The sequence below is a fragment of the Lolium perenne genome, chromosome 2 (genome assembly GCF_019359855.2).
Source record: "Lolium perenne isolate Kyuss_39 chromosome 2, Kyuss_2.0, whole genome shotgun sequence".
NCBI lineage: Eukaryota > Viridiplantae > Streptophyta > Magnoliopsida > Poales > Poaceae > Lolium > Lolium perenne.
Window position 1 is genome coordinate 11622380 of NC_067245.2, and position 24101 is coordinate 11646480.

General features: G+C 41.6%; 1 protein-coding gene across 1 annotated transcript; it reads left to right on the plus strand.

The window, feature by feature from the left end:
• Positions 1-13919: 13919 nt before the first annotated feature.
• Positions 13920-14421, plus strand: LOC127328210 (two-component response regulator ORR42-like). The gene is made up of 2 exons (XM_051354826.1): positions 13920-14135; positions 14233-14421. Exons 1-2 carry the CDS (start codon positions 13920-13922, stop codon positions 14419-14421), a joined length of 405 nt encoding a protein of 134 aa, XP_051210786.1.
• The last annotated feature ends 9680 nt before the right edge of the window (positions 14422-24101 follow it).

Here is a 24101-nt window from a genome sequence, read left to right on the forward strand (position 1 = left end):
ATCGATATCGTGTGGATTTCAGCGGGTTCGGTGGAATCCTCAGGATACCGGTTTTGGGGCATCATAGGATTTTGTTTCGTCCAATTCCGAGAATATTTCATGTACAACTTTTCTGAAATACAAAAACATCAGAAAACAGGGAACCGACACTATGGCATCTTGTCAATAGGTTAGTGCCGGAAAATGTATAAAAGTAAAACGAAGTGTAAACAAATCATGTATAAATTGGTGTAAAACAAGCATGGAGCATCAAAAATTATAGATACGTTTGAGACGTATCACACACCGTGTTCTCCTCGACCCTTTCCATCAAAAGGAAAATCCTCAATCCACTAAGGGACCCTTGAGGGTGGTCAAAGAAGCCGTACAAGCTTGGGGAAAGATCCTCAAATTCGAGAAAAATTCCCAGGTAAAATCAATCAAGGTCACAAGCTTGATGCAATCTCCACAACAATTGGATGCTCCCAAGTAATTTTTAGGAGCCAAAAATAATCCAAGAAAAGAAACTTTTATTGTACATAGATGATGACATGCGGGTCCCATTTTGCAGCAGGGTGATACGCGTTCAACACGCGTCCGTTGGGAACCCCAAGAGGAAGGTGTGATGCGTACAGCGGCAAGTTTCCCTCAGTATGAAACCAAGGTTATCGAACCAGTAGGAGCCAAGAAGCACGTTGAAGGTTGATGGCGGCGGGATGTAGTGCGGCGCAACACCAGGGATTCCGGCGCCAACGTGGAACCTGCACAACACAACCAAAGTACTTTGCCCCAACGAAACAGTGAGGTTGTCAATCTCACCGGCTTGCTGTAACAAAGGATTAACCGTATTGTGTGGAAGATGATTGTTTGCAGAAAACAGTAGAACAAGTATTGCAGTAGATTGTATTTCAGTAAAGAGAATTGGACCGGGGTCCACAGTTCACTAGAGGTGTCTCTCCCATAAGATAAACAGCATGTTGGGTGAACAAATTACAGTTGGGCAATTGACAAATAAAGAGGGCATGACCATGCACATACATATCATGATGAGTATAGTGAGATTTAATTGGGCATTACGACAAAGTACATAGACCGCCATCCAACTGCATCTATGCCTAAAAAGTCCACCTTCAGGTTATCATCCGAACCCCCTCCAGTATTAAGTTGCAAAGCAACAGACAATTGCATTAAGTATGGTGCGTAATGTAATCAACAACTACATCCATAGACATAGCATCAATGTTTTATCCCTAGTGGCAACAGCACAACACAACCTTAGAACTTTCTGTCACTGTCCCAGGTGTCAATGCAGGCATGAACCCACTATCGAGCATAAATACTCCCTCTTGGAGTTACAAGCATCTACTTGGCCAGAGCATCTACTAGTAACGGAGAGCATGCAAGATCATAAACAACACATAGATATAACTTTGATAATCAACATAACAAGTATTCTCTATTCATCGGATCCCAACAAACGCAACATATAGAATTACAGATAGATGATCTTGATCATGTTAGGCAGCTCACAAGATCCGACAATGATAACACAATGGGGAGAAGACAACCATCTAGCTACTGCTATGGACCCATAGTCCAGGGGTAGACTACTCACACATCACTCCGGAGGCGACCATGGCGGCGTAGAGTCCTCCGGGAGATGATTCCCCTCTCCGGCAGGGTGCCGGAGGCGATCTCTGGATCCCCGAGATGGGATCGGCGGCGGCGGCGTCTCTGGAAGGTTTTCCGTATCGTGGCTCTCGGTACTGGGGGTTTCGCAACGGAGGCTATTTGTAGGCGGAAGGGCAGGTCAAGAGGCGGCACGGGGGCCCCACACCGTAGGGCCGCGCGGCCAAGGGGGGGGCCGCGCCGCCCTAGGGTGTGGCCCCCTCGTGGCCCCTCTTCGTCTCCTCTTCGGACTTCCGGAAGCTTCGTGGCAAAATAGGACCATGGGCGTTGATTTCGTCCAATTCCGAGAATATTTCGTTACTAGGATTTCTGAAACCAAAAACAGCAGAAAAACAAAGAACCGGCACTTCGGCATCTTGTTAATAGGTTAGTTCCAGAAAATGCACGAATATGACATAAAGTGTGCATAAAACATGTAGATAACATCAATAATGTGGCATGGAACATAAGAAATTATCGATACGTCGGAGACGTATCAGCATCCCCAAGCTTAGTTCTGCTCGTCCCGAGCAGGTAAAATGATAACACAGATAATTTCTGGAGTGACATGCCATCATAACCTTGATCATACTATTTGTAAAGCATATGTAGTGAATGCAGCGATCAAAACAATGTATATGACATGAGTAAACAAGTGAATCATAAAGCAAAGACTTTTCATGAATAGCACTTCAAGACAAGCATCAATAAGTCTTGCATAAGAGTTAACTCATAAAGCAATAATTCATAGTAAAGGTATTGAAGCAACACAAAGGAAGATTAAGTTTCAGCGGTTGCTTTCAACTTATAACATGTATATCTCATGGATATTGTCAACATAGAGTAATATAATAAGTGCAATAAGCAAGTATGTAGGAATCAATGCATAGTTCACACAAGTGTTTGCTTCTTGAGGTGGAGAGAAATAGGTGAACTGACTCAACATTGAAAGTAAAAGAATGGTCCTCCATAGAGGAAAAGCATCGATTGCTATATTTGTGCTAGAGCTTTGATTTTGAAAACATGAAACAATTTTGTCAACGGTAGTAATAAAGCATATGTATCATGTAAATTATATCTTACAAGTTGCAAGCCTCATGCATAGTGTACTAATAGTGCCCGCACCTTGTCCTAATTAGCTTGGACTACCGGATCATCACAATGCACATGTTTTAACCAAGTGTCACAAAGGGGTACCTCTATGCCGCCTGTACAAAGGTCTAAGGAGAAAGCTCGCATTGGATTTTTCGCTATTGATTATTCTCAACTTAGACATCCATACCGGGACAACATAGACAACAGGTAATGGACTCCTCTTTTATGCATAAGCATGTAACAACAATTAATAATTTTCTCATATGAGATTGAGGATATTTGTCCAAAACTGAAACTTCCACCATGGATCATGGCTTTAGTTAGCGGCCCAATGTTCTTCTCTAACAATATGCATGCTTAACCATAAGGTGGTAGATCTCTCTTACTTCAGACAAGACGGACATGCATAGCAACTCACATGAAATTCAACAAAGAATAGTTGATGGCGTCCCCAGTAAACATGGTTATCGCACAACAAGCAACTTAATAAGAGATAAAGTGCATAATTACATATTCAATACCACAATAGTTTTTTAAGCTATTTGTCCCATGAGCTATATATTGCAAAGGTGAATGATGGAATTTTAAAGGTAGCACTCAAGCAATTTACTTTGGAATGGCGGAAAATACCATGTAGTAGGTAGGTATGGTGGACACAAATGGCATAGTGGTTGGCTCAAGTATTTTGGATGCATGAGAAGTATTCCCTCTCGATACAAGGTTTAGGCTAGCAAGGCTTATTTGAAACAAACACAAGGATGAACCGGTGCAGCAAAACTCACATAAAAGACATATTGTAAACATTATAAGAATCTACACCGTCTTCCTTGTTGTTCAAACTCAATACTAGAAATTATCTAGACCTTAAAGAAACCAAATATGCAAACCAAATTTTAGCATGCTCTATGTATTTCTTCATTAATGGGTGCAAAGCATATGATGCAAGAGCTTAAACATGAGCACAACAATTGCCAAGTATCACATTACCCAAGACATTTATAGCAATTACTACATGTATCATTTTCCAATTCCAACCATATAATAATTTAACGAAGAAGAAACTTCGCCATGAATACTATGAGTAGAAACCAAGGACATACTTGTCCATATGCTACAGCGGAGCATGTCTCTCTCCCATAAAGTGAATGCTAGGATCCATTTTATTCAAACAAAACAAAAAACAAAAACAAATCGACGCTCCAAGCAAAGCACATAAGATGTGATGGAAAAAAATGTAGTTTCAGGGGAGGAACCTGATAATGTTGTCGATGAAGAAGGGGATGCCTTGGGCATCCCCAAGCTTAGACGCTTGAGTCTTCTTAGAATATGCAGGGGTGAACCACCGGGGCATCCCCAAGCTTAGAGCTTTCATTCTCCTTGATCATGTTGCATCATACTCCTCTCTTGATCCTTGAAAACTTCCTCCACACCAAACTCGAAACAACTCATTAGAGGGTTAGTGCACAATAAAAATTAACATATTCAGAGGTGACACAATCATTCTTAACACTTCTGGACATTGCATAAAGCTACTGGACATTAATGGATCAAAGAAATTCATCCAACATAGCAAAAAGAGGCAATGCGAAATAAAAGGCAGAATCTGTCAAAACCGAACAGTTCGTATTGACGAATTTTAAAATGGCACCAGATTTGCTCAAATGAAAATGCCCAAATTGAATGAAAGTTGCGTACATATCTGAGGATCATGCACGTAAATTGGCTTAATTTTCTGAGCTACCTACAGGGAGGTAGACCCAGATTCGTGACAGCAAAGAAATCTGGAACTGCGCAGTAATCCAAATCTAGTACTTACTTTACTATCAAAGACTTTACTTGGCACAACAAAACACTAAACTAAGATAAGGAGAGGTTGCTACAGTATTAAACAACTTCCAAGACACAAAATAAAAACAAAGTACTGTAGGTAAAAACATGGGTTGTCTCCCAAGAAGTTCTTTCTTTATAGCCATTAAGATGGGCTCAACAGTTTTGATGATGCACTCGCAAGAAATAGTATTTGAAGCAAAAGAGAGCTTCAAGAGGCAAATTCAAAACACTTTTAAGTCTAACATGCTTCCTATGCATAGGAATCTTGTAAATAAACAAGTTCATGAGGAGCAAAGTAACAAGCATAGGAAGATAAAACAAGTGTAGCTTCAAAAATTTCAGCATATAGAGAGGTGTTTTAGTAACATGAAAATTTCCACAACCATATTTTCCTCTCTCATAATAACTTTCAGTAGTAACATGAGCAAACTCAACAATATAACTATCACATAAAGCATTCTTATCATGAGTCTCATGCATAAAATTATTACTCTCCACATAGGCATAATCAATTTTATTAGTTGTAGTGGGAGCAAATTCAACAAAGTAGCTATCATTATTATTCTCAACATCAAATATAGGAGGCATATTGTAATCATAATCATATTTATCCTCCATAACAGGTGGTATTAAAAGACCAATATCATTATCATAAATAGGAGGCAAAGTATCATCAAAGTAAATTTTCTCCTCAATGCTTGGGGGAATAAAAAGATCATGAAAACCAGCTTCCCCAAGCTTAGAACTTTCTATATTATTATCAACAATGGTGTTCAAAGCGTTCATACTAATATTACTACCAGCATGCAAATAAGATTCCATAGGTTTTTTAATTTTCGCATCAAACAATCCATGTTTTAAATCAGGAAATAGAATAAGAAGATCATTCTTGTCCATTATGCCAAACTAGTGTAATAAAAACATGCATGATATTATAAAGTAAAACAAGTAACTAATTTTTTTGTGTTTTTGATATAGCAAACAAGATAGCAAATAAAGTAAAACTAGCAACTATTTTTTTTTGTATTTTGATTTAGTGCAGCAAACAAAGTAGTAAATAAAACTAAGCAAGACAAAAACAAAGTAAAGAGATTGAGAAGTGGAGACTCCCCTTGCAGCGTGTCTTGATCTCCCCGGCAACGGCGCCAGAAAAAGCTGCTTGATACGCGTTCAACACGCGTCCGTTGGGAACCCCAAGACGAAGGTGTGATGCGTACAGCGGCAAGTTTCCCTCAGTATGAAACCAAGGTTATCGAACCAGTAGGAGCCAAGAAGCACGTTGAAGGTTGATGGCGGCGGGATGTAGTGCGGCGCAACACCAGGGATTCCGGCGCCAACGTGGAACCTGCACAACACAACCAAAGTACTTTGCCCCAACGAAACAGTGAGGTTGTCAATCTCACCGGCTTGCTGTAACAAAGGATTAACCGTATTGTGTGGAAGATGATTGTTTGCAGAAAACAGTAGAACAAGTATTGCAGTAGATTGTATTTCAGTAAAGAGAATTGGACCGGGGTCCACAGTTCACTAGAGGTGTCTCTCCCATAAGATAAACAGCATGTTGGGTGAACAAATTACAGTTGGGCAATTGACAAATAAAGAGGGCATGACCATGCACATACATATCATGATGAGTATAGTGGGATTTAATTGGGCATTACGACAAAGTACATAGACCGCCATCCAACTGCATCTATGCCTAAAAAGTCCACCTTCAGGTTATCATCCGAACCCCCTCCAGTATTAAGTTGCAAAGCAACAGACAATTGCATTAAGTATGGTGTGTAATGTAATCAACAACTACATCCTTAGACATAGCATCAATGTTTTATCCCTAGTGGCAACAGCACAACACAACCTTAGAACTTTCATCACTGTCCTGTGTGTCAATGCGAGCATGAACCCACTATCGAGCATAAATACTCCTCTTGGAGTTACAAGCATCTACTTGGCCAGAGCATCTACTAGTAACGGAGAGCATGCAAGATCATAAACAACACATAGATATAACTTTGATAATCAACATAACAAGTATTCTCTATTCATCGGATCCCAACAAATGCAACATATAGAATTACAGATAGATGATCTTGATCATGTTAGGCAGCTCACAAGATCCGACAATGATAGCACAATGGGGAGAAGACAACCATCTAGCTACTGCTATGGACCCATAGTCCAGGGGTAGACTACTCACACATCACTCCAGAGGCGACCATGGCGGCGTAGAGTCCTCCGGGAGATGATTCCCCTCTCCGGCAGGGTGCCGGAGGCGATCTCCTGGATCCCCCGAGATGGGATCGGCGGCGGCGGTGTCTCTGGAAGGTTTTCCGTATCGTGGCTCTCGGTACTGGGGGTTTCGCAACGGAGGCTATTTGTAGGCGGAAGGGCAGGTCAAGAGGCGGCACGGGGGCCCCACACCATAGGGCCGCGCGGCCAAGGGGGGGGCCGCGCCGCCCTAGGGTGTGGCCCCCTCGTGGCCCCTCTTCGTCTCCTCTTCGGACTTCTGGAAGCTTCGTGGCAAAATAGGACCCTGGGCGTTGATTTCGTCCAATTCCGAGAATATTTCGTTACTAGGATTTCTGAAACCAAAAACAGCAGAAAACAGCAACTGGCACTTCGGCATCTTGTTAATAGGTTAGTCCAGAAAATGCATGAATATGACATAAAGTGTGCATAAAACATGTAGATAACATCAATAATGTGGCATGGAACATAAGAAATTATCGATACGTCGGAGACGTATCACAGGGGTCTCAATGTTTCCAAGGCGGCGCGAGATCGAAAGAAAAAAGGCAAGTGACCAAATATGAGGTGCCAAAAATAACTCCAAGAAATAAAAGGTTTATTGTTCATAGAGGATGACACGTGGGCCCCATTTTGCAACAGCGGTCTCAATGTTTCCAAGGCGGCACGTGATCGAAAGAAAAAAAGTCATTTTTAGAGGAATATCCATGAGCCATATTAATGATGGAAGAAATACACTTTTTTGGAAAGATAAATGGCTACAAGATATAAACTCAGAAGAATTCCCGAGAGCTTACTCTTTCACCAAGAATGAAGACATATCAGTCAGGGATTTCTTAACTTCTACACAGTTATCACAGAATTTTTCTCTGCCTCTGACACCACAAGCTCTCGATGAAATTAGAACTTTACAAAGCTTAACTTCCTACATTGACTTAACAAATGATACACATGATTCCAGGACATATGAATGGGGTGCTGTGGAATATTCCTCCAGGGCTTATTAAAAATTTTGCTTTAGGGAGTGTACTGCCCATATTGCTTTCTCTTGGCTATGGAATTCCAAATGCACTCCTAAGCTTAAATTTTTCTGGTGGCTTGTGTTGGTGGACAGACTGAATACCAGAAATATGCTGAGGAGAAGAAACTATACCTTGAATTCCTCGTATAACTTCCTGATGTGTTCCTCCCCACCTGAAGAAACAATTGAGCACATGCTATTTCACTGTCACTTCAGTAAAGCTTGTTGGAATAAGCTGCAGATGACTTGGACACAAAATGGAGATAGACTTGAAATTATAGAACAAGGACGTGCCTACTGGCAGAAACCCTTATACATGGAAATGGTGATTGTTGCCTCCTGGAGCATATGGAAAGAGAGAAACAACAAACTCTTTGAGGGCATCAATCCAGAGGTCGACTCCTGGTCTAGAAGATTTAAGCAAGACTCTGCTCTCCTGGAGCATAGAATAAAAAAGGATTTGCATCCCTATATCAAGAAACTGATAGCCACTCTCTAGTTTTATACTCTATTGTACCTCCCTGTATTCCCCCCTGACCTCCCTATGTAACATATGTAACTACTGGGTCCTTTGACCCCTTGTTAATATATTAAAACAGTAGGAGCCTTTCCTACTGTTAATGTTTCAAAAAAAACTAACTCCAAGAAAAGAAAATTGATTGGACATAGAGGATGACATACGGATCCCATGAGCCTGCAGCGTAGACGGCTAGATCAGAGAACATGAACGAGATGGCGCGATTGAGAAAAAAAATCACTAGAGACGTTGCCATCTGGGCCCTACATCCCTAGGTATTGCGGATTTGCGTTGACTTGGCCGGCGCACCCGAGAATGCATCATGCACCACATCCGGACCACCATACGTGATGTTTTTCACGTTTACATCAGGCTAGATGGCCTCAAAACCAAGAAAAAAAAAGTTTTGACATGCACCACGGAGAGAGCAAAAATCGTCGGGGTTGCTGCATCAACAACCACGGCGCGAGTTTCAATTCGTCGGCCATGGCAACTTTTCTTGTAGTGATTATGCACCTAGGCGAAGGGAGGATGCAAGGAAAACTTCCAGAAAGTTTAGCAGGCATCGGTATGGGGGGATGACGTGTCAGGAGCACTGCCTCGTCCAATACTTTCATCTCACGCAAATGGCATAGAGATCTGAGACACATAACTCCAAAAAATAGAGAAAGAATGCCCATCAGATTTAGAGAAGGAACTTTGGAGAAAACATCATCCGGGCTGCTACGCGCATCATTGGAGGACAGTGCATGATCACCTTCATCATCAACTGCTGCATTTCCATCACCATCACCGATCCCATTCTCCTCCAACCATAGATGTAATTTTGATTGCTATTGTGGATTTGTATTTGAGTTCATTCCACCATTTCCATCCTATCCATAAGATTATGATGATGTTCTTGATTGTTTCCATGTGTGAGTAGTTCCTTTGGTTCTGGGGAACATGGAGAAACCCTAGCACGAATATGAGATGAATCTAAGATGATCAATGTTTATATGTATTAATGTGTGTTAGTTTTCGCTCTTGATATTATATGTTGTGCACCATGTAATATTTGCCTTATGGTCTTGAGAGGGAACTACCCTTTGAAGTATGGTAAAGTGTACAGCGAGAAGTGACATTACCGTAGTGGCACTTTAACACATGGATGAGGTGGATAAAGAGGGACACACCAAGCTCATATCGATAAACATGGGGTAACAACCTTAATAGCAATAGTCAATATGTGGCTTGCTGATGACCCACAAGTATAGGAGATCATAATAGTCTTTGAGGGAAGTAAAAACCAAATTTATTGATTCAACACAAGGGTAGCCAAAGAATATTTATAGGATTTTACAGATGAGTTTTCAATTCAGCTGCACCTGGAAATAGATTTGCTCGCAATGGTTTATCAGTAGTAACAGTTTTATAGCAGTAGCAGTAGTGAAGTAACAACAATAATGAAGTAAAAAACAGTAGTAGTGATGATTGTAGTAGACAACAGTATTAAAATACTGTTGGCATAGGGATGGATGAACAGGCGCTGCATGGGTAAGATAATTCATATAATAATCAAAGACATGGGCATTTTCAGGTAACAATGATAAAAGCATCCTAGTATAATGTAACCATAGGCGTGTGTTCCTATTTAGTCGTATGTGCTTGCAAGAAGAAACTTGCACGATATCTTTTGTCCTACCAGCCCATTTGTAGAGAGGCCTCAAGGGAATCTACTGGCAATTAAGGTACTCCTTTGAATAGATTACAAGAGCAAAGCATTAACACTCCGCGAACACACGTGATCCTCACATCATAGCCATCCCCTCCGGTTATCCCAATTGTTGTCACTTTGGGGCCTCGGGTTCCGGACAACGATATGTGCATACAACTTGCATATATGATCAAAAACAATAATTATCCTCATGAATAAATAACATGTTCAGATCCGAGATCATGGCACTCGGACCCAAAGTGACAAACATTACGCATAACAAGTTGCAACAATTTCGAAAATACTAACAACGGATACTAGGCACTATGCCCCTAACAATCTTATAGCTATTACATGAACAATCTCATCCAATTTCTACCATCCCCTACAGCCTACAACGAGGGAATTACCCACACATGGATGGGTGAATCATGCATGGTTGATGGAGAGACGTCAGTGATGATGATGGCGATGATATCCTCCAATTCACTATCCCGCCAGGGTGCCAGAATGTAATTTCTTGTCCCCGGATTGGGTTTCTGCTGGCGGCCCCTCGTGGCCCTTCTCCGTCTTGTCTTCTGGCTCCATGAGTCTTCGAGTGAAATAGAGATTTTGCGATATTTTCCAGGAATTTTCCTGAAAGTTGGATTTCTCCACAAAAATGAGACACTAGAGCAATTCTGCTGAAAACAGCGTTAGTCCGTGTGAGTTGTATTCAAAACACACCAATTAGAGGGAAAACAACTGCAAAAGTGTTCGGGAAAGTAGATAAGTTTTGGATGTATCACTTGCATAAGACTAGCTGTTGTGGTTATTTAGAGATGCGATGACCGATGGTTTTCTAGGCGCATCTTGTTATGGAGATCCCCCCACACACAATATGATTAAAGGCATACTTCATCTTGATTAACATGAATCCTAATGCTAGAGGTGGATCCAATAATCCTCGAGAAAACTTTGTCTTATTAAGTTTCAACTCATTTCTTATAACACTTATTATTTCTTTGTTTACTTTCTTGCAACCAATTACAACCATCCGGCCTATAGAAAACTTTAAACTTGAGATTACAAAACAATTTACAAGTAGTCTTTAAGAGATAGTAGCAAGGGGGATTAATACCTTAACTAGTTGCTCCCCGTGGTCTGATAATCTTATTTCCAAACTAGCTAGAATTTATATGTACTTGTAGTCATCAGCTGGCCACTTTCTCAATCATACCGCATGCCTATGGATGTATGCAAGAAACAAAGGATTACAAGGAACAAATGAGCTTTCCCACAAGTAATAAGAGCTTTAACTCATGCAAGAACAAAAAGGAAATGCCGCAATCTAGTTGTGTGGCCACTGGATGAGGCTATAGATTCTAGCAGTGGTGGAGGGGATACCCATAAAAATACCCTATAAGAAATGGCTTGAATTTAAGCTGCAGAGATAGGGGCAGATGTAATTTCCATCCGCACCCGAACGTGATTTCTATCCGCCCCAACATCAGAGAGATGGCAAGCTTGCAGAAAGAGGGGTAGCAGTGTTTTTAACCGGCCCCCATACAGATAATTGGCACTCCACGAGGAGAGGGGGCGGCAAGATTCTACATCCCCCAGAAGGAAGTTTTGTCTGGTCCGGGTGGATCATCCGGGCGAGGGGGGGGGGGGTCATATGGGATTAATAAACATGGATAATCTACCCCCTTGACGCTTCAATGGCTCCAAGGCCTGTACAAGATATAAAATGGTGAGCCTTTTTCCTCCTAAAATAAGATATGCCAACAAGAATAACAATCTCTTGCCTCCATACTTCATAAGCTTCAATCACGTAGATCTCTCTCCCTAGCCAACCAAATCCCCCCAAATCCCCCCAAACACGAATAAAGTTGTTCGGATGATATCCTGAGGGTGGATTATTAGTCATAGATGCAGTTGGATTACGGTCCTATGAATCATGTTGTAATGCCCAAATGAATCTCGTAGTAATCATCTTGTCATGTATGATCTTTATTGCCCAGCTGTAATTTGTTTACCCAACATTTTATCTATCTTTATGGAGAGACACCTCTAGTGAACTATGGATCCCGGTCCTTTCTTTTACACTGATAAAACATCTACTGCAAAAACCTATTCTATTTCTTTACTGAAAGTAATGTTCTCTTTATTACAATCTAAACAAAAATCTCCTTCCGTATTATACATCAAATCCTTTGTTTTCAGCAAAACCGGTGAGATTGACAACCTCACTGTAAATTGGGGCAAAGTATTGTGGTTGTGTTGTGTGCAGGTTCCACATTGTTGTTAACACTGGTAGTGTGCCCTGCCCAGCTATCAACAACCTTCAAAAGGGTTTTGTTTCTCATACTGATCTATTAAACCTCGGTTTCTTACCGAGGGAAAACTTGCTGCTGCGCTCATCATACCTTACTCTTGGGGTTTCCCAACTGCGTGCTCTACGCACATCACTCTCGGGAGTTAGAATTTTTAATGATATATAACTTTATTTTATTATTATTATATTTATAAATCTCGGATGGAATTAGTGCGCTCTTAGCACATGCAATCAACACACATGTATAATCGGGTTTAGATCATCATTATTTAAGTTACGCCCATGTGCACGTATACAAGATGGAATTATAGATATCAGATTAAGACAATCTGGAGAACGAGGTAACTAATGTGTGATAGATCTGGAATATTAGTTGCAATATCTTCTTAGGTACATTTTATATCTATCATGGACACATGTTCATAATAGGTTTTAATCCTTTAATTGTACTAATCACCATAACAATATGCACATACATCCATCCTTTGTTAATGGCAAAAAATAAATGATTTATAATCCCATTTTGGTATCCAGGTATGACAACATGTCAAGACAAATATACTTACACATAGGGTGATCTTTTGTGGTGCGATAATCGATAAATTTAAAAGCCATACATTTGTGGGCAATATCTGAAAATATGAAATATATATGGATCATTTATAACAAAAGATATTGCCAATATCCTCATTTATTCTCCCCTTATTATTTTGGTGTGAAGCGGTGGAGATATTTGCACATTGGCGTAGGCATAATTTTCAAATGGACGGTCGAGATCAACCGGCCTAGGGGAGGCGCTCCTCTCGTTTTCCCTATAAATACCCAGACATAGAGGGGCTACAAGGCACACAACACCAAATTAAACCTCAAGCAACAAGAGCAAAAAGATATCTATCTGCATTTGCTACCCCTCCTGTTCCATAAGCTCTAGCTAGCTCTAAGGTCCCTATTTCTTGCTTTAGTTTCCCTTTTATTCATCATCATCTAGAAGTTTATATATCCGTGATTTACATAGAAGAGACTGTTAGAGGTGCAATCATGCATATGCATCTATATGTACATGTTGTGTTTTTTCATGTTTGTTTTTATGCTAAGGTCATCCTTAAAAGGTTTTTGATTCTACCTATTGTAGAACAACGCATGAAAAAATATCCATATGCAACACAAGATTTGCTTGTTCTATTTCATCATTTTGTGATGTTCCTGTAATCCTCTTAAATTCAAATCTTGTTTTTCCGTCTTTCCCTCATGAGTATTAATAAAGTGCGCACACGTCTCGCAATAGAAATATTTGATGAGTTGAACTTACTGCTAGATTTAGCATATATTTCCATCAGCTGGTATGTACTTCAAGCAAATACCTAACTTCCAGATTATTTGTAGGAATTATTTCTAATGATTTTGCAACTATTTATATATACAACATTTTGGTTTCCAATTGTTTTTTTTTATTTCTGTTATTGAGAATACCTTAGAACAATCGCTTTACATGTATTGCATGGATTAGAAATAATAAACATATGTGTTCTATTTACAGTTTGCTTAGCTAATGACGACTTCCACCGTCCAAGGATCCCCCGTGAAGGCCCTTATTGTGGAGGATACGCCTGTTCATGCATTTATTCTCTCCACCATCCTGCGGAAGTTCCACTGCGAGATTACTGTGGCTGAAAATGGGAGCGAAGCTGTGCAACTGTTTCTCGAGGGAAAGAAGTTTGACATTATTTTTTGTGACAAGGAAATGCCAGTAATGTCCGGTCCTGAGGTATTACAATTAATATTTTTTTTCATGTTTCCTAAATAGATATTTTATTTGTTTACTTTATAGTTTGCTTGAATGTACCTTTTTCCTTATTTGGCAGGCCATTGAGAAGATCCGTGCTTTGGGAGAAAGTCATGTGAAGATTGTTGGAGTATCAGCCGGTTATGATCTCGAACAATCATTCATGAGCGCTGGTGCTGATATATTTCTGCCCAAACCAATGAAGTTTGAAGTTGTCGGGCCTATTATTCAGGAGGTCATGAATAAGAAGAATAACTCCATGGTCTAAGCGCGATTAAGTTTCCTCAAGAAATGGAGTGAATAAGATGTTGAGCTCGTATGTGTATGAGCATGCTAGCATTATCGTATTTGTTTAGTTTTATCGTATTGTCATTTTATTTCTAGTTCATGTTAAAGGTTGTATTTAGCAAGAAGGGCAAGAGAGGCTTCCAATATGTATCTCCTTCAATTGAATGCAATACTATTTGGATTACTTGTGATGTGTAAGGTAGAAATCTAATTAACACACTAGTAGTGAAAACGCTATAGGGGAACGCTCAATGGCAGCGCACCCATCAAAATGCACGCGACTGGTATTAGTAGTCGCATACCAAAAGTAAGCACGCAACTGGTACACGTGTAATGGAAGCGTAACGGAGGGTAGCGCACGCGACTAGTATGTGGGACCTGACTGTACTCAGGTCCATAAAGTACCCGCAGTGCGTGCTCACGGGTGCACGCGACTGCTATCTCCATACCAGTCGCGTGTACCTTTGTCCGCCTGCTGCCCGCGCGCACCACCTCGTTCTGCCTCCCCTTCCTCGCATCTGGAACGTCCCGCCGACGCCGAGCTCGTCGTCAACCCTCAGTGATCCACGCCGTTCCCTTCACCTCCCTTTTTCTACCGCCGCACGCCTTCACCAGTCAGTCGCCGACGCGATTTCTTCCGCAGCACGTGCAACACCTGATCTTGTTCAGTTTCGTCAGGTTCAGCAGCAACAGCAGAAGCTTCGCCACGCTGGCCGCTGACGTGGCCATGGGCCCCACGCGTCAGCCTCTCGGGCTAGTGCCCCGCACGGTGAGCTAACCTCTTCTGGATCCAGATCTGGAAATCTTCCAGAAAAACCCCTGCACCTTCTCTTAAGCAATCCGGCATCCCTGGTTTTGTTGGTTTACACGAAAACCCCCTGGAACTATTACAAAACAACCCGGGGTCCTTCCCCAGGCCCTGTCTTGTTTTCGGGTCCTTTTGTATTTTAAATAAATCCTGTTTTCTAAAATTTAATAACAAAACTTAATAACTTAATAACTTTTAATTGGTAATTCAAAATGAAAAGTGTTATATATCAATTTTGATAAGAAAAATGCAAGGAACATTAATATGCCATCCATTCATCTGTTTGCATCTCGCATCATGTCGCTCGTTGATAGTCGTGCATATTCACCTCACATAATATGCGGAGTATTTTGGGATTTCCAATTAGGGATTCCTCGCTCCGTTTAATATTGAAGTAGCTCACCCTTGCCATGCTATGCCATGCTAACCAACACTTAAATTTGCCGGTAGATTTGCAACTTCAACTGTAATTTGTTTCTCCGGGGTTCCGACTCCGCTTAAATTGGATAAGTTGCATTGCACCATCGCTGCCATGCCATGCAAATCATCTCAATCATGATGATTCTTCCTTCGTAGTAGTAAGACTTGCACCCATTGTGAGTTCCAGCATTTCCTTCTTCCTGGATAGGATCGCGAAGTGTTGATGTGAGATACGACGAGTTCTTCGATAAGTTCTTCTGCAGCTTTTCACAGGCGAGCCCTCTCTCTTCACCTATTTTACTCTCTCCCTCGCACTGCTATCCTTATGTTGTGATTCTTTATCGAGTCACGTGTCTTATTCCACTTGTTTACCATAACAATCCTATATGCACCATTCATTACCCATAGCCGTTGCTTGATGTTTGAGCCTTGCGAGTCGTAGGTGTGTTTAGGCTCTGTTGTTTATATCGATCTGTTATCGGGATATGTTGGGTTGTTGGGTGGTTATCACATGATATATTAGTTTGTTGGAGATACACATGCTTTACTTAATTGTTAACAATTAAAATTGTAAGCAGAGGCATCTGTGAGCCCCTTTGTGAAAGCATCGGAACTTTGACTCACTAATGTCCCCTAGGACCCGAGTTCTTGTTATCTGTTCCGAGACTGAGAGCTCTATCCACACGTGGGTATTCTTACCGGGTTTCCCCTTGACCACTGCCGGAATCTACAGCTTTGTCCAGTGGCCACAATTAGTTTGAAGGTTTGTTTGATTCTCCCGGGCGTGCAAGCATGTTTCTTTGTGGTCAGATGATATGATGTTACTTTTGGGGAAGCCATGTTTCCTTGTAACCTCGTTTTCTCTTGCATGCTTGTAGGATGCGGTACGTATTGCTGAAGTTGGATTCACCCTGCGGGCACTGTTTCCATCCGAAAGCTGTAGACGCAAACAACTAAGTCCGCTTCGGAGCATAGCCGGACTTCGATACAGGTTAACTTAGTTAGCTGGCTTCCTGGACATTATTGTCGAGAAGGAGAGTGCGAGTCGTGATATCCACCTGTCGCCAGTGGGTTGAGCATGCGTGTGGGCACATTTGGGCACCCCTACAGGGTTACATCTTATCGATAAACCGTGTCCACGGTTATGGACGACTTGGAGCTGTATGACTCTATCATAGACAACTTACACCTTTTACTTGTTGTTAATAGCCTGCTGATAACTTGCGTAGTAATATAGCCTTACTACAACCGATACCTAATAAAACTTGTCCACCGTTGAGTGCCTTTTACATTGCCTCTTCGCAATTGTTGGAGGGGATATGTGTATTTGGCTGTGTTATGTTTGTGTAGTATTTATCTGTTACCTTGTGCGCTCTCTTATCTTCTCTGATTAGACGGATGTTGTAGTGTGTCTCTATTGGTTATAGTTTTGCTGCCACTAAACCTACCATATAGCGCCTGGCGATATATATATATATACTCGCCCAGCGAGCATAGCCATTTCTAGTCTCGTTAAGTGATACGCGTACAGCATGCGTCCGTTGGGAACCCCAAGAGGAAGGTGTGATGCGTACAGCGGCAAGTTTTCCCTCAGTAAGAAACCAAGGTTTATCGAACCAGTAGGAGCCAAGAAGCACGTTGAAGGTTGATGGCGGCGAGATGTAGTGCGGCGCAACACCAGGGATTCCGGCGCCAACGTGGAACCTGGACAACACAACCAAAGTACTTTGCCCCAACGAAACAGTGAGGTTGTCAATCTCACCGGCTTGCTGTAACAAAGGATGATGTATAGTGTGGATGATGATTGTTTGCAGAGAACAGTAGAACAAGTATTGCAGTAGATTGTATTCGATTAAAAGAATGGACCGGGGTCCACAGTTCACTAGAGGTGTCTCTCCCATAAGATAAATAGCATGTTGGGTGAACAAATTACAGTTGGGCAATTGACAAATAGAGAGGGCATGACCATGCACATACATGATATGATGAGTATTGTGAGATTTAGTTGGGCATTACGACAAAGTACATAGACCGCTATCCAGCATGCATCTATGCCTAAAAAGTCCACCTTCAGGTTATCATCCGAACCCCTTCCAGTATTAAGTTGCAAACAACAAGACAATTGCATTAAGTATGGTGCGTAATGTAATCAATAACTACATCCTCGGACATAGCATCAATGTTTTATCCCTAGTGGCAACAGCACATCCATAACCTTAGGGGCTTCTGTCACTCCCCCAGATTCACGGAGACATGAACCCACTATCGAGCATAAATACTCCCTCTTGGAGTTACAAGCATCAACTTGGCCAAAGCATCTACTAGTAACGGAGAGCATGCAAGATCATAAACAACACATAGATTGATAATCAACATAACATAGTATTCTCTATCCATCGGAGCAAACACAACATATAGTATTACAGATAGATGATCTTGATCATGTTAGGCAGCTCACAAGATCCAACAATGAAGCATAATTAGGAGAAGACAAGCATCTAGCTACTGCTATGGACCCATAGTCCAGGGGTGAACTACTCACTCATCACTCCGGAGGCGACCATGGCGGTGTAGAGTCCTCCGGGAGATGATTCCCCTCTCCGGCAGGGTGCCGGAGGCGATCTCCTGAATCCCCCGAGATGGGATTGGCGGCGGCGGCGTCTCTGGAAGGTTTTCCGTATCGTGGCTCTCGGTACTGGGGGTTTCGCGATGAAGGCTATTTGTAGGCGGAAGGGCAGAGTCGGGAGAGTCACGAGGGGCCCACACGCTAGGGCCGCGCGGCCAGCTCCTGGGCCGCGCCGCCCTACTGTGGCGCCGCCTCGTGGCCCCACTTCGTCTTCTCTTCGGTCTTCTGGAAGCTTCGTGTGAAAATAGGCCCCTGGGCGTTGATTTCGTCCAATTCCGAGAATATTTCCTTACTAGGATTTCTGAAACCAAAAACAGCAGAAAACAGCAACTGGCTCTTCGGCATCTCGTTAATAGGTTAGTGCCGGAAAATGCATAAATATGACATAAAACATGTAGATATCATCAATAATGTGGCATGGAACATAAGAAATTATCGATACGTCGGAGACGTATCAGCACCCCCAAGCTTAGTTTCTGCTCGTCCCGAGCAGGTAAACGATAACAAAGATAATTTCTGGAGTGACATGCCATCATAACCTTGATCATACTATTGTAAGCATATGTAATGAATGCAGCGATCCAAACAATGTAAATGACATGAGTAAACAACTGAATCATATAGCAAAGACTTTTCATGAATGGTACTTCAAGACAAGCATCAATAAGTCTTGCATAAGAGTTAACTCATAAAGCAATAATTCATAGTAGAGGTATTGAAGCAACACAAAGGAAGATTAAGTTTCAGCGGTTGCTTTCAACTTGTAACATGTATATCTCATGGATATTGTCAACATAGAGTAATATAACAAGTGCAATATGCAAGTATGTAGGAATCAATGCACAGTTCACACAAGTGTTTGCTTCTTGAGGTGGAGAGAAATAGGTGAACTGACTCAACAATAAAAGTAAAAGAAAGGTCCTTCAAAGAGGAAAGCATCGATTGCTATATTTGTGCTAGAGCTTTGATTTTGAAAACAAGAAACAATTTTGTCAACGGTAGTAATAAAGCATATGTGTTATGTAAATTATATCCTACAAGTTGCAAGCCTCATGCATAGTATACTAATAGTGCCCGCACCTTGTCCTAATTAGCTCGGATTACCTGGATTATCATTGCAATGCACATGTTTTAACCAAGTGTCACAAAGGGGTACCTCTATGCCGCATGTACAAAGGTCTAAGGAGAAAGCTCGCATCGGATTTCTCGCTATTGATTATTCTCAACTTAGACATCCATACCGGGACAACATAGACAACAGATAATGGACTCCTCTTTTATGCATAAGCATGTAGCAACAATTAATTTTCTCATATGAGATTGAGGATATTTGTCCAAAACTGAAACTTCCACCATGGATCATGGGTTTAGTTAGCGGCCCAATGTTCTTCTCTAATAGTATGCATGCTCTAACCATTTTAGTGGTAAATCTCCCTTACTTCGGACAAGACGAACATGCATAGCAACTCACATGATATTCAACAAAGAGTAGTTGATGGCGTCCCCAGGAACATGGTTATCGCACAACAAGCAACTTAATAAGAGATAAAGTGCATAAGTACATATTCAATACTACAATAGTTTTTAGGCTATTTGTCCCATGAGCTATATATTGCAAAGGTGAAGAATGGAAATTTTAAAGGTAGCACTCAAGCAATTTACTTTGGAATGGCGGAGAAATACCATGTAGTAGGTAGGTATGGTGGACACAAATGGCATAGTGGTTGGCTCAAGGATTTTGGATGCATGAGAAGTATTCCCTCTCGATACAAGGTTTAGGCTAGCAAGGCTATTTGAAACAAACACAAGGATGAAGCGGTGCAGCAAAACTCACATAAAAGACATATTGTAAACATTATAAGACTCTACACCGTCTTCCTTGTTGTTCAAATTCAATACTAGAAATTATCTAGACCTTAGAGAGACCAATTATGCAAACCAAATTTTAGCAAGCTCTATGTATTTCTTCATTAATAGGTGCAAAGTATATGATGCAAGAGCTTAAACATGAGCACAACAATTGCCAAGTATCACATTATCCAAGACATTTTAGCAATTACTACATGTATCATTTTCCAATTCCAACCATATAACAATTTAACGAAGAAGAAACTTTCGCCATGAATACTATGACTAAAGCCTAATGTAATAACCCAGAACATAGGAACAACGAAGGGTAGATTTAGAAATGGGATGTGCATTTCATCGCAAAACAGGGGAAATTTTCGCGCCTTATTGCAACTAAACCTAAGAGGGATCGAGGTTCTCTCTCATTTTGCACTTAGGGTTAGGCAATGTGAGTTAGGGAAATTTCGACATGATCTCTTTTGTATCTTGTTGATTTGGGGAATTGATTTCATTTGACAAATAAGATGCATTTGGAATATCAAACATTAAGTATAAATGAATATGGAAATTGAATTCACAATTCAAAAACAAATTATGAATTCAAATAACTTTGAATTTCAAAGTGAATAATAAATACAACATTTATTCCAGAATATAAACATTACACAAATCAAAAGCTCATAAGTAAAATTTGAGCTTTATTGATATCACAACACAGATTACATTGTCTTTACAATATTCTTGATACAAGAATTGATGAATAATAAACAGAAATGAAAATGAAGATTACAATATTGCTCCTAAACTAAAACCTAGACTAAATGACTTGAAGTATATCTTCATGATCATATTCATCTTCAAAACCTGCAAGAACAAAACAGCAAGTACTAGCCAGAATGTTAGTGTTAGCCAAAGAATTCAGTTTGGACAGAACCAGCTGTCCTGTACACTTGTGCTTGTCCAAAACTCTGGACAGCACAAGATAAGTGCAACAGCAGACCAAACCTGAGCACCACCAGGGGCTCAAGTTTCAGCATATGAGAGCACACAGCTCAGGTGTGCTGGGCAGGCTACAGCAAGGCAATGCACAAGCTTAGTCACCAGAGCAAGCCAGGCTTGTGTGTCATTGCAAGAACAGAAGTAGAGTTCATATAAAAGGGGCACAAACCCTAGAAACATTAACCAGTCGACCAGATAAGGATTCACAAGGTAAGGTGAAGGTAGTATAACATAGTTCATCCAGTTCTTGCTCAAGAACAGAACCAACACACACAACCACTCAACCACCAGAAATCATGGTGACCTGAGAAGATCATCCAAGACCTGGAGGTGAAGGGCTGTGACACAAACCACAAGTCTGCATCAACACAAAATTTCACACTAGGAGCTGGAACAAGGTATACCAAATACCTGGACAGATCCAATGGATCTGATCCATCACATATGCATGAAATAAGCATGGGATGAGCAGATGCTCATATGGGTAGATCATCACTTGGTTTTCACCAAGGATTACTGCCAGTCTAGAAGCCACTAAAACAGAAATCATCCAGATACAGATCTTGTGCACAGAAACTAGCAAACATGCATAGATGCACACACTAGCAAGATCTCATGCACAGATAGCACCAGTAGATGTATTGCAAGGTTTAGCAGCTAACCAAGACTACACAGAAAATCCTAAGCATGCAACCATCAAGAAACCCTAGATTTCTTCACAGGCAAGCATATTGGCATTCATATTTATTATGATCCCCAAATATGCAAGCAAAGATGAGTAGCCAACAAGATCCAACCAACCATGTGAGCAACCAGTCAGTAGCAAGGCTACTGAGGTCACAGCACACTTAGAACCATCCCAAGACCAAGCCAAATACAAAGCATCACTATCCAGAAATGGATTCAGAATCTATTTGCTTGTAAAAGAATCATGAACAGCAAATTCATATACAAGCAAGTAATTTAATCATCACTGCATAAGCAGTTCATCATAATTTAATTAATACAAGCATGAATTTATCACAGATCCATGCTAAGCACTGACAGTAGCATACTATAAGGCAACACCGTTTAATCCATAGCCACTAGAGCAAGTCTAGGTAGCTAAGATGAGCAACAGCACAAGTAAGAAACATCATAGTGATGCTTGAGCATCAGCATCACAAGATAATTGAATCACTTAGTCACAGTATTAGCCAGTAAGCTATCACTGACAATCAATTGATCAAATGGATCAATTATAGCAAGCCAAGCTACACAGGGAAGTTAGCCAACAAGCAAGGAATGATCCAATGGATCATTGGCTTGCATAGGAAGCACTGAAGCATATCACAGGCATCACTGGCCTTCACAAGTGTCACAGAGGCATAGCAGTACACCTAAACAAGCAAGTATAATATGCCAGTAAGCATAGCAAGCTCATAAGCATGAACAGCATGGCATAGCAAGCAGTAAGCAAGCAACACATGACATGCACAGCCAGCAACACACACTGGCCAGTACCAGAGATTGGTAAATTGGCCAGGGCTTGCAGAAAATGAAAGCACAGGTAGCTTAAGCAGCAGTAGCAAGGCTCTGCATGATCACAGGATCATCAGAGAGCAGTAGAACAAGAGAAGAAGGAGCACAGAATCTTGGGAGGCGCACAGGCATGGAGAGGAGAAGGAGAAGGAGCAGAGCAACTTACACGCGCCTGGTGGCAGAGGCTATGGCATGGCGAGGCAGTGCTCGCGCGGCCATAGCAGCTGCAAAGCCAGGGAAGGCGCCGGCGTTACGCCGACGAACACCACCACAGCAGCACGGCACGGAGACGACGGCATAGGCGCTGCGAGCAGCACCCGCGCCAGGTCGGTCTCGGAGGCGCACACGTCGACGGCGAGGGCGAGAGCTCGTCGGAGACCACCCAATCGCCCTAGGCGATTCTCCACGAGATCCAGAGAGGAGGCGATTCGCCAGGCGAGGAAGCAATCGGAGAAACCACGCGGACAGATCGATAGATCGTCTCGCGGCGGTCCAGATCAGGTAGGTGGCGAGGTAAGGGAAGCACGGAGATGGCCGGAGCACGGCGGCGGCCATGGCGGCGACGCCATCGCCACAGGTGTCGCCAGAGGTTAGGGTTAGGTCGAACGAGTGAGAGGGCCGACTGAGTGAGAGTGGGGTGGGCCGCTTCGGCGCCACCGAACCCAAAATGGGATTAGCCTTATTGGGCCGTCCCTGGGTTTAAGCAAATGGGCTGGGCCCAATAGGGGTCCAGGGGGGTATTTTGGTCTTTTAACATTTAATAAAAGGCCAGAACTTTACCAAATTTTAATAAATCAAAAACAACTCTAAAAATCCATTAAAAATTGGATTAATGAATGAAAAATAAATCTTAACAAGAATAAAATATGAAATGGAATTTATGAAACAAATTCAAAATTATGAATTTTAAGAATTTAAATAATAACTTGGAATTTAAAATTATTATTTCCTTGTAATTAAAATTCAAGGAAAAATCTCAAATAAGTTTGATGTCTACGCCCCCTCCTTTTCCTGTTGACAGTGTTGGGCCTCCAAGAGCAGAGGTTTGTAGAACAGCAGCAAGTTTTCCCTTAAGTGGATCACCCAAGGTTTATCGAACTCAGGGAGGAAGAGGTCAAAGATATCCCTCTCATGCAACCCTGCAACCACAAAGCAAGAAGTCTCTTGTGTCCCCAACACACCTAATAGGTGCACTAGTTCGGTGAAGAGATAGTGAAATACAGGTGGTATGAATATATAGTAGCAGTAGCAACGGCACCAGAAAAGTGCTTTGCCCAGGACAGTAAACAAGCAGTAGTAACGCAGCAGTAGTAACACAAGAAACAAGAAACAAGCAGCGATAGCAGTATTTAGGAACAAGGCCTAGGGATTACACTTTCACTAGTGGACACTCTCAACATTGATCGCATAATAAATAACTCTTTCTCATATGTGCTAC

Excerpts from the sequence above, each read along its gene's own strand:
- LOC127328210 (XM_051354826.1), top strand. The coding sequence starts at position 13,920 with ATGACGACTTCCACCGTCCAAGGATCCCCCGTGAAGGCCCTTATTGTG. Across the intron at positions 14,136-14,232 it reads CAGTAATGTCCGGTCCTGAG|GCCATTGAGAAGATCCGTGC; the intron begins GTATTACAATTA and ends CTTATTTGGCAG.